We start from the raw sequence: 15890 nt of genomic DNA on the forward strand, positions 1-15890 counted from the left end.
CTGTAATTATAATATTATCGAATCCTTCAACATATAAATTGTTCATTCTTGTATTTAACAATTCTTGTAAAATCAGAACTGTCCATGCATGCTCCAACGGGACATCAAAATATTTCAATTGTTTCTCCGCTAGTGTTTTACTCAAATCAGTTAGATTTACAAAACAATCAATTAGAATAAAAAGTTTCGACCGATAACTCTGTTTTTATAAATTTTTTATAGGCCTTTTTTATAAATTGAAACAAAATTTAAAGCAGAACTTAGAACTTGAGCTTGGAAGTTGTGTAACGCCTTGGCTTTTAATTTTACCTTTTACATATTAGAAATATAAAGCACTTGTTTTTAGCTTTAGTTTAAAAAAAGAAATTGACGTAATTCTCGTAGATTTTTGGATTTTTGGCTCACTGTGCACTACTCTAGGTTTGTAGTTGATTTTTGGATTTTTGGCTCACTGTGCACTACTCTAGGTTTGTAGTTGATTTTTGGATTTTTGGCTCACTGTGCACTACTCTAGGTTTGTAGTTGATTTTTGGATTTTTGGCTCACTGTGCACTACTCTAGGTTTGTAGTTGATTTTTGGATTTTTGGCTCACTGTGCACTACTCTAGGTTTGTAGTTGATGAGATGGAAAAGAACGAAGACTCAAGTGATTTCTTTCTTCGAACCACATTTAGGAACAACTTGACAGAATATATTTAATTCTTTCCTGTTTTACTTTTACTAAATATTTTGATTTTTTACTTGACACTTTATTTACAGCCTTGAAACTACAGTTACAACTTGAAACTGTTTACATCTAAGCACTTGGGATAAGAAATAAAACATTTATATTTTAATTCTAAAAAAATTGTGATTAAATTTTAGTTTTATATTTCTTATATCTCAATATAAAAAAGATTGTTCATCGCCTAAAGTCTTTTAACAAATGTAAAATATTTGAATTATCACTTGATGGGATTTTCATCGGAATTTTAATAAAGAAGTAATCTTTTCTTTTCCTTTTACAGGTCCCTTCAAATTTAAGGGAAGAAGAAATGTGGACATAGTTGAACCACCGGTTTAAGTTGATAAGAGTTGGTTCAACTACGTCTACTCAGTTCAACTACATCTTCAGATTGATGAAATCTTGTCCTCAAAGTGTATGGGAATCTTCCCTGCCAAAAAAAATGTCGCTTAAATTTTTTCCCATTTTTCATGTTTCTTTTTCAAAAAAAAGATTCAAGGGTAGTTTATACAGTCGTCGGCGTATATATCAATAAAATGAAGACGACTGTTGATTCAATTTTTTTTATTTCTGATATAGATACACATAAACATGAAAACAAAGAGCAGCTTTCAATTAACAACTTCTCTTTGTTTACTTGTAAATTTGTAATTTGAAAAAAGCTTTTAAGAAATCAAAACTTAAATAGAATAGCCGTCTCAATTGTATTGATATAAACGCTGACCACTATTCAAAAACACTTTAGTATAATTCTCAAAGTTAAGTTTTATCCAGATTTGTGGAGCGTAGCTGTGAAGACTCCAGTTTAACGCGGCGTGGTGGAGTAGTTCGTTTAGACTCCTCCAACTGCGGAGGGAGTGGTTGGTGGGTGGAGTCGGTGGATCCTAAACAAATAGTGCTCCGCCTACCTGGGGCCCGCCTACCACGACCTTATACTGGAGTACCTGCCTGTTCAAGGAATCCAATATAACAACTTTATTTTATTTTACAGGGTTACCCACAAAGGATGAGACTTCAGAGACGATTTTACGGAATTTGTTTAGTCCATTATTTTGCATTCAGGGTTCCTTGTAGGCCAAAACTGCCTTATTTCTGTGCTTAATCATTTAGCAAACCATCAAAATACTCAATTAAACGCAGAAACCAAAAATCAAATCTTCATATTTTTAGAGTTTTGAGTCGTCTTTGCAGTCTCATCCTATGTGGGTAATACTGTTCTTAGTTCTTATTTTTCAAAGGAACTCATCACTTGCCTCATGCTCAAATATTATAATCCTTACATCTTTGATATATCAAGCTTTAAATTCTGATATATTGATCAAGTGTTAAATTTGAAATATCAAATATTAACATCAACAAGGAGTAAGAACTTTAAATTTAATGAGTTTGCGGGATCGCTGAACTGTTTACCACTAAACTGGTTAAAAATTGAATCACCAATTTAAATCCTTCCATACAGATTATGAAGTTTTAAATTTCAAATCCTTCTATTCAGATTTAAAGATTATAAAATTCGTGTTTGTGGCGAGTAATCAGTTTCAAAGAAATACGTATTTTTGGAATCATTTTCTGAAAAGAAGAGATAGCAAATAAGTAAAAGGGAGTAAAAACTTTTTTTTAATGTTTCCATAAAAAAAAGAAAAAAAACATATTAATATTTAACTTTAAATTGATTCGAAAAAGTTGTTTGTACTTTTTTAATCCTCTTATATCTAAAACATAAACTTGAGACGAAGAAAAAAGTTAAATTAATCTCTTTGGCCTCGGGACTAACTAATGGAAGTTGTAAAAAACATTATACCCCCCCCCCATATTTCATAAAAATATTTCGGTGTACAAATTTATAATTATACAGCAAATGAGATTATATGAAACTAAGATTACAAAAATATTTACAAAAGTTTTACGTCTTCTCAAGCTTTCAGAGAATTCCCGAGAGAAACATTTTTGCTGAACCAAATTTTGAAATTAAGTCCCTCATCTCAACTCAACTATATACTCAACATAATCAAAACATTTTTTTTCTGGACTTTAAAGGGACTGTAAGCGTAATTTTAGGTGATCCTCCACGCAAAGATGGCAATGCCCGATTTACAACGGTACCCTTAAAACCTTAGTCTGATCTACAGTCTGGAAGATAGAATCGTTTTTTCTGACTCGAAAAGTGTTTATTTCTTTGAATTTCTTCATTGCTCCTTACAAAGAATGAATCTTCAATTATATACAAATCATTGCCTCTTATGAAGGAATTGAGTGTTTGCCACAAACCTACACTTTTCAATCCCTTTATCTTTGCAACACAATTTCATAGACCTTAGATATTTCAAAATATGAATTCTGCTATATCAAATAATATATGTGTAAAATATCACAGTTATCTACCATCACATTGGAAATATAGGCCTTAGAAATTTTGAATTTTGGCAAAAATATATGGTTCCTTTAAGATTATTTTTATTTATAATCTTGAATTATTTAACAATTTTTAACAATTAAGTTTAATCTTTTTAAAGATAATATTAAATATAATAATATTAACGTTAGGCTTGATATGCACTTTTTGATATGAATTTTGTTTCGAAAATCAAATTTAGTAAAGCTTTGCGCATACAGTTTAAATTTGCTTGTATATGATTGTTATACCTGAATCTAGGAGAAACCGTATCGTGGTTCGAACTCCTGCTCAACTCTCTGTGATATGCCCGGACCCTGAGATGGGTTCAGTACAAATCCTTTCTCCCTCCAACTCGTCCCTGGACTTCCTGGACCCTAGGTAGAGATTGGCATCATTTTTGTGAACAAACTATTTTTTTTGCGTACGTTGGTGTCGTCTTGAAGAATAAAAACGAACGATTGGCGAACGACTTGGATCGTTCAGAGATATGAGAAAAACTAAAGTTTTTAAACAACGATTTAAAAACATTTGAACGAATATAAAAACTATCGTTTTTTTACCGAACGAACGAATTTTCCTAAAGTTTTTGAAATAACGATAGTTTGTTTTACTGAACGCACGATTTTATTGAACAAACGGTTTAACTGAACTATCGTTCCGTGATAAAACTGATGAAATAGATGACAAATGAAAGATAATTTTGAGAACGCACATCAGATCCTGGGTCGTTCAAGAACGATGAACGAAAAAAATGAAGGAAAAAACTAACGCCCCCATCTCTATTCCTAGGGTTAACAGTATCCTAGTTACACTAGTCGGACACTCCCAGAGTCCAGTATTCTTCTCCTGGTTCGAGTTCATCTATCAACCTCCGCCCTCCGCCCTGGTAGGAGAACCTGCAGTAGTAACTCCGCCCTGTGATACCTCCTGCCCCGGGTTTGGTTGTATTAGCCCCGCCCTCTGGTGTGACGGCGTGGCTGATTGTCCTGGAGGGTGGGATGAGATGGAACCCAACTGCAGGGTGTTTGCCCCAGTTAAACTCCTGGTTGGGTTTGCAGTTGTAGCAGGAATATTCGTTATACTCTCCACAGCAGTACTCATCCTTAGGCTTAGGTATTATTATTATTTTTATTATTATTATTATTATTATTATTATTATTATTATTATTATTATAAGTTAGTTCTGGCAGTGTTTCTAACAAACCTTTTAGTAATTAAGGTTTTCTTTCCTAATTGTTCACCTACAAGGTATTGAGGGAGGGGGCTGCCCACTTCCTCCAAGGGTATTTTGGGAGAGGGTGTCCCACGATCAAGGTTATAATGCAAGGAAAGTTAATTGCAGTCGCGTATACTCTACGTACATATTGAAACCAGTTCTCTCTGGGCAGGAATTTTTGTAAACAAGAATAGACGGATCAGTGTTCCTCTAATATCCGAGGAGGATAAAAGCATTGCATTTTGAAAATTTTGATAATTCACATAATAGTTTCCTATGACCAAAATATTTCATTGATTTTTTATGTGAAAGATGGATCCCCTGTTAGGCTTCGACATCCGTCTTGTGTTTACATTATCGCACAGAGACAGTACACTGCAGCACAAAAGATGCGTACACATCTGAAATAACTTTCCTTGCATTATAAGCTTACCCACGGTGGGTATTTTGGGGGGTCATTGGGGTGAATGTTTTTGTCACAGTACTCCTCTTAAAATGCATTTGTCTTGTGTTTCATGGTGAGAATAGACAAAATGAATATATTCTGATAATCTTTTCATTTTTAAACATTGTATGAGTTGTGGCTTGCATAATTACTTTTCCCGTTCATAAATTTATTCTTGAATGGATCCTGTAATCCCGCAATAAATTAAGATGTCGTCTTTGTTACAGCGAGTATTTCGGAGGACAAATATAAATTTTATAGCAAAAAACAAGAAAGCACAGGGGTTTCCGGATAATTTCAATATATAAATATATTCTAACAGCCATGCAGAAAAGATTTAGGGGCTCAAGCAGCACTCTAAATCCTTGATTTAGTCAGAGTAACGAGTTGAAAAATCCTATTTTAAGGGTTTTCAATGAAAAGCGGGTTTTCGGTCGAAATTCTTAACTAAAACATAATATTTAAACAAATCAGAGACTTATCTCAAAAACAATTTCTCAAGCGATCAAGCCTTATTGGACATAAATAGAAGGTTTATGGAATAAATTCATTTTGACTGACCCCCCCCCCGCTAATACCTCACTGTGTGTACCCCCCCCCCCCTTCTACCTAAAATATTGTTTGATGATTGATTTATAAATAATTGATTGATTGATTGATAAATAATCAATTTATAAATTAATAAAGGATTAATAAATAATTAATTAATTGATAAATAATTAATTGATTCATTGATAAATAATTAATTGATTGATTGTTAAATAATCGATTTATTAATTGATTAATAGATTGATGAATAAATAATTTATTGATTGATAAATAATTAATTGATTGATAAATAAATAGTTGATTGATTGATAAATAAATGATTTATTGTTTGTTAAATAATCGATTTATTGATTAATAAATAATTAATTGATTGATAAATAAATAATTGATTGACTGATAAATAATTAATTTATTGATTGATTGATAAAAAAATAATTGACTGACTGATAAATAATTGATTTATTGATTGATTGATAAATTAATAATTGATTGACTGATAGATAATTGATTGGTTGATAAATAATTAATTGATTGATAAATGATTGTTTTATTGATCGATTTATTGTTAGATAATTGATTGATTTATTATTAAATGATCGTATTATTGAGAGATAAATAATTGATTGATTGATTGTTAAGTAATCGATTTATTGATTGATAAATAATTAATGGATGGATAAATAAATAATTGATTTATTGATAAATAATTGATTGATTGATAAACAATTGATTTATTGATAAATAATTGATTTATTGATAAATAATTGATTGATGATAAATAATTGATTTATTGATAAATAATTGATTTATTGATAAATAATTGATTTATTGAAAAATAATTGATTTATTGATTGTTCAATGAATATTAATCTGTTGAAGGAGGAGGTGTCCTGACACAGGGTTGACTCCGCAACCTTTGTGGACGACGACCTGACCACTCTACCATATGACTTGGAAACCACTGTATAGTAGTTATCCAACCATCCATGGATGATCACTTATCTGTCTTCTATCCCTGGATGATTAATCCTCCAATCTTTTAATCCGTGGATTATATAATATATCCTCTAATCTATTAATCTATGGACGATCTTTCCTCCACTCTATCAATCCATGGATGATCCATCCTCCAATCTATTATATATGGATGATATATCCTCCACTCTATCAATCCATGGATGATCCATCCTCCAATCTATTATATACGGATGATATATCCTCCAATCTATTAATCTATGGACGATCTATCCTCCACTCTATCAATCCATGGATGATCCATCCTCCAATCTATTATATATGGATGATATATCCTCCACTCTATCAATCCATGGATGATCTATCCTCCACTCCATCAATCCGTAGATGATATATCCTCCAATCTATCATTCCGTGGATGATTCATCCTACTAGCTATCAATCCGTGGATGATTCATCCTCCAATCTATTAATCCATGGATGATTCATCCTCCAATCTATTGATCTATGGATGTTTTATCCTCCAATCTATCAACCCATGGATGATCTATCCTCCAATATATTAATCCATGGATGATTCATCCTCCAATCTATTACCCATGAATTCCATCCTCCGATCTATTGATCTTTAGAATATCTATCCTCCAATGTTTCAATCTTTGGATTATCTATCCTCCAATATATTAATCCATGGATAATTCATCCTCCAATATATTAATCTATGGATGATCTATCCTCCAATCTATTAATCCATGGATGATCTATCCTCCAAACTATTAATCTATGGATGATCTATCCTTTAATCTGATCATTCATGATTTCTGGATGATAAAGATTCCCATATATCTATCAATCAAAAAATAGTTTATCATTTATATGTTCTTAAAATTTCATTTGTTTGCCTATCAATCTATTCCTGCTCTATCTATTTCTACATAATTGCATATCTAACTAAATACCGTGATTTAGATTTTTAGGTAACAATTGAAATGTATAAAAAAGTTATAATATTTAAACCCACTCTCATAAACCACCTATTTAAAAATGGTTTGCATCAAAGATTTAATGTAAAAATTTACAAAGCAGATTTATCTAAAAAAAATGTAGGCTGATATTTTATAGATAATTTACAATATTTAAAAATCTGAAAAAATTCTGTTAAATCATTTTATCAATAATTTTACTTACAGATAGATATTTCATGTTCAAATGAAAAGTTGAGTGATGACTAATGTTGACGCTGCAGTTGTAGTGTTTTTTAATACGTTTTTTTTATCTTCATTATCCTCAGCTCATGTACCTAAGCATGTCTTTTCTATATCCCATAGATGATAAAATACTATAGATGCAGGCCTAAAAAAATTATAATGGTGATTTCTCTATTGTGTTTCATACTCTCATCTCGATGCTCAAACAATTAAAAATTGTGTAATTTTTATGGTAATTACAGACCGCCTTTCTCATTTCTCGTTCAGTATTATGCAATTGGACTTAATTATATTATTAAATATATTATTTATCTAAGTTTTAAAATTTTTGTATAATCCTCATGAACATGTGTAATATAAAAAAATGTTGGTTTCCTATTAATTTTGTATTTCAAGTTATCCCTTGCAGATAAATTTCACACATTTTCAATTTACAGCGAACAAGGTTTAAACAAAATAAAAGCTTTATTCAATTATTTTGCCGTGCTGAAAGGGTGTGTTCTGTTAAGAAAGAAAGAGGGTTTATAGGATTAACCATGATTAACTTTTTTTAATCCAATCTTTCTAACCCTCCTTTTCCATACACAAAATACATAAAAAATCTTTATTTCTCCCAGCACATTACTTTTAATCGTTCAGCCTTCTGTAGCAGCACAAACAGAGCAATGTGCATAATAGGCTTTTTGGAGGCGATATATTTTGAATTCTCGTTGAAGTTCAATCATAATTGATCCAAAAAATATAGTCCCTGTAAAATCACATAAATTCTTACTAACTCTTTGAATTAGAATAAAATTTACCCAGCAAAATACACTTTCATTTTAAAATAAAAATTTTCCTTGCAACACTACACTTTTAAAATTTTCCTTGCAACACTACACTTTTAAAAACTTCTAATTAAGAGATACTACTTTAATAAGATTAACCTCAAGTCAAAATAATCGAGACACAAACTTTAGATTCAAATTATTAAAGGAGATGTAGTCGAGTAATTTCAAGTGCATATGCAGAGTGGCATGTATGCGTGTAATTCACAACGGTACCCTTAAAAGTCTTGTCTAATCATTATTGCATCATATGTAAATTATCTTCTTAATAAATAATAGCTGAAGGGCCCGGCGTTGCCCGTAAAAAAAATTGGAAAAAATTTTGAAAAAACAAATTATATTTATATTTTTTTAGCCTTTAACAACCCCCGGCCACCCGTGAGTGTCCACAAAAAAAATTCAGCCCAATTGGTTCAGCCGTTTGGCCGCTATAGACAACATATAAATATACGAATGTCTTGTTTTATTTATAGATTGTTACTTTTAATTGTGGTTGCTCACTAAAAGGGACTTGCGCATTTCTGGTTGTAGAAACAATGGAGGAAGTTGTTAGAATAAACCTTATTTAAAAACAAAACAACGACTAAATCTGCCACATCATTGATCAGACAAAGGGTAAAAGGGTACCATTGTAAATTGTGAATGCCCTTTTTTAAATTTTAACGACAATCCCTTTATGAAATAATTGAAACGCGAATTTTGGGTTTGAAAATTTCTCTCTACTTTATTTAAACAAATTGAGTATCTAGTTAATTTTCAAACATTTTAACAGTTCCAAGCCTTTATACAGTAACTGCCATCTTTGAAAATATTTTATTTAATATTGAATTTCAAATTTTTACTGTACATAGATTATTTACTGAAAGAATGATTATATAAATCTTTTTAACATAGTTAATTTAATAAAATTAGTAAATCGAATTGTCAAAATCATTTAAAAAATTGTTACCGCCCTGATAAAAATAAAATTTTCAAATTTTCAGTTTTGTTTATTTTTGAACACATTTAGTACCTACGAAAAAATTTATTTGGATTTTAATATGTTTATTTATGATATATTTATAAGGAAAAAATTACATCCTATCCAGAAACTGTAAACTTTTGATATTTCATACTTTGTGTTACTGTTGACAAGTCAAAATTTGAAAAATCCAAGGTTTACACAATCACATTGCAGTACAAACGCAGTACATTTCAATTAGGTCTGCAAGCCAGAATTTTCAACAAATCTGGGTAAAATTATATGCACAACTTGTTGTAAAAATCAGAACGAGTCCCAAAAAAATAGAGATAAAAATTCAATGAAGTGACATGAAGAAAGAGAATGTATTTAACCTTTAACTTTCAATTTTTGAAAACGTATTGAAAACCGATAAACGTCAAAACGGTTGAACCGATCGGGCCCAAATTTTTTTTGGAACCTTACATGACCCCAGGAAAGAAATAGAATTTTTTAAATTTGCATACCTAAATGATCAAGTTTTACGCTATAGTTTTTTTTATGAGGAAATAATTGTTATTTTCTCTAAAACATGTAAACACGGTATCATGTATTGAAAGCTCTCAATGTGTTAATGTGAAATATATAGAGTGTATTATTATTCTATTTATATTTATGATTATATGAAGCTTAATGATGTAGAAAACAGGATCCATTAATTTATATTTAGAGGACTGGATACGATTATAATACACAACATGCAAATTACAAATATAGTTTATAGAGTTATATATTTCGACAAAAAATAATAACACATTGTTTTTTTAATTCAATTGTTTTGAATAAATGCACTAATTATTCACAACCACCTTAAATTTTCTAATTCCTATATCTTTGCAACCTGATGATGTAAACTATGACTATTTTGATCTATCATAATTCATAGTTTGAAATATTAGGTTGCAAAAATCTAAGGATTAAAACTAGAGTTTGACGCAAATAATCACTCTTTGGTACAACAGACGTAATGGAAATAACTCAATATAACAAATTAACTACAAAAAACTGTATATGTTTATATATCTTATAATAAAAATCGGAAAAACTTTAGTTTAGTTTTTCTTTAAAAACAAATCTTTCTAAACATCGACATTTTTAGGTGTTCTATTGATTAATTGATGGAGAGAAAGCAACTTTAGTATTTTTACGCAAAGAAAAGGAAGAAAACGACGGAAACCTTTTTCTAAAAAAACATTTAAAGTTCAAAGAGTACAGTTTATTCTGAAGTTTCTAATTCTTTAAATAAAGGTTTGTTGACCACAGATCTGTTTTCTTCTAAATATTGTCAACAGTCCCTTTCTATTTTCAATATGCCTTCAAGACATTTTCAAATTTATGAAAGAAAAAATGTCTCGAATCATCCAATAAACTGATAATGTTTATTTTTACACTTCCTCTAGGATATTCTTTTCAAAATTTATGTTTCGTGAAAATGATTTCTCTTCATTTGAGACGTCAGAGACGACCGTATGGAATTCATACTGTCTGTTTCCTTTTATTCATTTTTAAACTGTTAAACAAGTAACTAAAAGCAGAAATCTGAATTTAACTTTAGATCGTCATATTTTAAAAGTTTCCAGTCGGTTTAAAGTCTCATCCTTTGTGGGTGAGCGTGTATATTCTAAATATGTATATCAATAAAATTGTGTTTACATTGTATAAAAATAAGAAAGAATATCTGCCTGGAATCTCAAATATTCATCTCAATTTGTCAGCTTACATCCTGACATGACTTGGTAAATCTTATTTTCTAAATATATCTTGTTATATCTTTAAAACATGGTTTATACATTTATTTTTTAACATCTTAAGATTTTAAAATCCATTTCTGTTATTTGTTACTAAAAAATTAGGTTTCTCATTTGTTACTTCAAACGTAGATTTACATTACACAATAATGCACATTGCACAGTTTGACAAGCAAACTTGTGCAATAAAACAAATAATTTAAAATGTACATTACATATCTATGCATATATATAATGTATATGTTTGTTTGAAATGTGTATAAATGAATTATAATATATGTTTTATAAATTGTATCAACTAATAAACATACATATATCTACAATCATACATATATAAAATAATATAATTTATATTTCATATTTACATATTCAATTACCGTAATTTCTTGCAATATGATTCCTATTGTTTTCCTATTCCTATTCTATTCCTATTCTATTCCTGTTCTCTATTCCTATTCTATTCCTATTCTATTCCTATTCTATTCCTATTCTATTCATATTCTATTCATATTCTTTATTCTATTTCTATTCCATATTTATTCTATCCCTATTCTATTCTATTCTATTCCTATTCTATTCCTATTATATTCCTATTATATTTTATTCTATTCCTATTCTATTCCTATTCTATTCCTATTATATTCTATTCTATTCCTATTCTATTATATTCCTATTCCTATTCCATATTTATTCTATTCCTATTCTATTCTATTCCTAATATATTCCTATTCTATTCCTATTCCTATTCTATTCTATCCTAGATCTAGGTTTACCAACAAAACAATGACAAAGCACTTTACTTTCCCTAGACGAGAATAATTCCCTTTTAAAACAGATAAAAGAAGCATTTATGTATTTTATACAGGGTGTATCATACAAACAGATAAAAGAATCGTTTATATATTTTACACAGGGTGTTTCATAGAAACAGATATTAAAGAACCATTAATAGATTTTATACAGGGTGTTCCATGAAACAGAGAAAAGAACCATTTAAATATTTTATACAGGGTATATCATACAAGCAGAGAGATAAACATTAAAATATTTTATGCAGGGAGTTTCATAATAACATAAAATAGAACCATTCATACATGCTGTCGACCAGGGTGTTTAAAAAAGCGGGCGACTGCAATAATTGTTTATAAAACAATGCTGACAAGTGTATCATTCAAAGTTACATTTAAAAAGTCCAGGACCAAATTTAATGAATTTTAATAACTAGGTAAATATTTATTAGAATCTAAATCAGTGATTCAGGATTTGAACCGGTGGTAGGTAATTCAGCGACCTCTTAAAATTATTAAATTCGGTCCCTGCTGACTTTAAACTGTTTTTAGGAGAAAATTAGAAGAGCTCTCGGAGGAAAATATTGCTTTCAGATAATTTTCTCCACCCTGTAAATGTCTGTATGGGGTCCACCCTGTATATGTCTGTATGGGGTCCACCCTGTATATGTCTGTATGGAGTCCACCCTGTATATGTCTGTATGGAGTCCACCCTGTGTATGTCTGTATGGGGTCCACCCTGTGTATGTCTGTATGGAGTCCACCCTGTATATGTCTGTATGGGGTCCACCCTGTATATGTCTGTATGGAGTTCACCCTGTATATGTCTGTATGGGGTCCACCCTGTATATGTCTGTATGGGGTCCACCCTGTGTATGTCTGTATGGGGTCCACCCTGTATATGTCTGTATGGGGTCCACCCTGTATATGTCTGTATGGGTCGGAAATGAGAAAACTGCAATAATTAGCTGAGTTTCTTGAGATATATATCTTTACAACAAATACCGCAGTGAAGACTTTAGCTGGCAATACAAACAAACCAAACCAATTCAGTTCAAACCACTAAGCTAGAAGGGAAATAAAAAAATCTTCGTCTTGGAGATTATAGAGAGATGATCTTTTTTTATTAATATATTTTCTTCAAACGTTGTTTAAGAATGGCTATTTTGTGACTTTGTCTAAAATCCATTTTTTTCAATATTAAAATTAAATCTAAAATTCCTTTTCCCATCAGCTGTGACTACATTGTCGAAAAAAAACTAGAAATCTAACACCAATAAATTAAAAAAGTAAAATAAAAGAAACAAGTTACTTTTCTTTTTCCGAATAGGGGAGATATCTTCCCACAACCTCTATTTTTGGAGATTTTTAAAAATCTCCTCACCAACCACTTAATTTTTGATTTTTTTGGTTTCTATATAATAAGTTGCTTGTCTTGTTTGTTTATAACCAATAAACGTCAAAACGGTTGAACCGATCGGGCCCAAATTTTTTGTGGGACCTCTCATAATCCCAGGGTGGTTTATAAATGGTTAGCAGTCAGCACTGAAAAAATTTGTCTAAAAAATTTTCGATTTTTCAAAATCAACCAAAAAAAATCGATAATTTAAAACTTAAATCGAATATGGATGCAAAGCGCCGTGGAAGCTAGTATTTTATTTTATATGCAGAGGTATGTTTAGTAAAGAAGGTATTTGTACTATACAGAAGGTATATATGTACCAGGAATGTTTTGAAAAGAAGGTACATGACCTATGAAGAAGGTATAAATGTACCAGGTATGTTTTGTAAAGAAGGTTTGTGTACTATACATAAGGTATATATGTACCAGGTATGTTTTGTAAAGAAGGTATACAGAAGGTATATATCTACCGGGTATGTTTTGTAAAGAAGGTATGTGTACTATACAGAAGGTATATATGTACCAGGTATGTTTTGTAAAGAAGGTATACGGAAGGTATATATCTACCGGGTATGTTTTGTAAAGAAGGTATGTGTACTATACAGAAGGTATANGGGGGGGGGCGTAGGTTTAAACTTTTCTTTTCTTTTATTCACATTTTAAATAAGGTATATAGTTGTTAAAGAAATGGGACCGTACATCCCTCCCCATAAACACGGAAAAGATCAGTTGAAATTATGTCTACAGTTTAATTGATTGAATAACTATTTCTCAACGAGGTTATAGTATACAGAGTGATGATGTACGCTAATCCTTTACTAATTGTACAGGCCATGTAGTTCACTTCCAAAGGTCAATCTGTATATTGCAGTACCCGGGGGTGATTTCTGAAAATATTTAAATGGAGATTCGTTTTCCATGTAACTATTAAAATCCACTACTCCTATATCGTATGCAGGATTACATTTTCACAGGAAGACGTACTATTACAGTCTTACAGAGCAATATTTCATCGTTAATAAACTGTTCTCATAAAACTGAGTAAAATTTAAGATACAAAACCTCCCCATACACGTGTACTCCGAGAGCGTACTGCATATTTATTGTTTGTACTGTATCATTAGGCCATAATTTCGTAATATCCTTTATCAGTAAATTATATTAAGTGTACACTCAGACAAATACACACGGAGAGGTAGCTAAGATTTAAAGTTTAGTAAAGGATTAGCGTCCATCATCACTCTTAATGCTATAACCTAGTTGAATAGGACTCATTTAGGCGTGGCAACAACACATTTATCAATGTTGTAAAATAGAATGCAGTTTTCGGACATATTATTAAAGGGACTTTAAAGGAAAAATGAAAGGGGGTATAATAGACTGAAACCTAAGCATTTTAGTAGTTGATCGAGACCCATGAGAGTTCTATCCGCGGTTCCTGTCTCGAGAAATTGATATAAAATGTTAAATTTGTACGAAATTCTAAACATATGATTTTTTTATAAAATAGTAGGTATAAAGCGGATCATATTCAGCAAATACACAACCTATCTGAAAACGACGATATCCCAGAGGAGCCTAAGAAACTTAGGTTTGCTACTGCTGTTATAATGTTATTTGAATTTGATAATTTTTCATTTTTAATAGATATGATTTGTAATAACAAATACGTCAATATCTTGTGAATAGAACTTCCACCAATGGCAGTGCAGTATCATATCACATGACTCCATCTGTATGTCATGTGACTAGTATACTGCACTGCCATTGGTGGGAGAATAAACTTATGATCAGGATGCACTATCATGTTGGCGCAATATTGTTGATGCAAAAAAAGTGAATTTATCTATACATTGATTGCAACTTAAAAAAAGTATTCAATTATAGAAAAAAGGTAAACCTACAGTTAGATACAGGGTGTCCCACAAAACATGACAGTTGGTGAATAGTTTTGAATGTCGTCTTCCATATACTGTATTACATATTAAAGACTTTTTGCACTTTACTTCGTTAAAAAATTCTTTTACTCAAATATGTTTTACTTTAAAATCAAATTTACTATTTCATGAATGCCATATAATATTTTTTATTGTTCTCCTTGGTATCAAAAAAACTTTAAAAAATATGGAAGAAGACATTACTGTCATGTTTCGTGGGACACCCTGTCTATAAAACTTTTGAATAGGAAAAGACAACGATTGTAAGATCGACTTGAGTCATTTTATATAATTTCCAATAAATATGAAGCACAGCAATCATACTTTTTACACGGAGTAACTGAACGGACCCATTTATTAAGCTGTTTTTTCAGGGGCCTACGAGAGCATTTTATGGGGGGGGGGGCACAAGTTGCACGCTTCAGCATGCAAAAAAATGTGTGCCCCCTCTTTGCAACATTGTGCCCAGCCCTTAAAAATACCTTTTTTGAAAAAATATTGATAGCTTTTTAAACTATGTAAGTAAACTATTCGACCATATATACACACTTCCACATTACTTAAGTGTTAATAAATTATTTATGTAATTTTCTACAGTGGAATTATCATACTGGGGTGCACCTAACAATCAGGGACGCACAGAAGATGGCCCATGTGGTGGGGGGGGGGGGATTTT

General features: G+C 30.9%; 1 protein-coding gene across 1 annotated transcript in view; it reads left to right on the forward strand.

Annotated features, from left to right (window-relative positions):
* LOC111699126 (uncharacterized) overlaps nt 1-12473 on the forward strand; it is an 81420-nt gene extending 68947 nt beyond the window's left edge. The window contains exons 22-26 of the mRNA XM_023469705.1: nt 609-674; nt 1499-1681; nt 3378-3497; nt 3909-4232; nt 12428-12473. Of these exons, the coding sequence (XP_023325473.1) occupies nt 609-674; nt 1499-1681; nt 3378-3497; nt 3909-4232; nt 12428-12473 (739 nt within the window). The remainder of the gene's footprint in view (nt 1-608; nt 675-1498; nt 1682-3377; nt 3498-3908; nt 4233-12427) is intronic.
* The last annotated feature ends 3417 nt before the right edge of the window (nt 12474-15890 follow it).

The sequence above is a fragment of the Eurytemora carolleeae genome, unplaced genomic scaffold (assembly GCF_000591075.1).
Source record: "Eurytemora carolleeae unplaced genomic scaffold, Eaff_2.0 scaffold348, whole genome shotgun sequence".
In the NCBI taxonomy this organism is placed as follows: Eukaryota; Metazoa; Arthropoda; class Copepoda; order Calanoida; family Temoridae; genus Eurytemora; species Eurytemora carolleeae.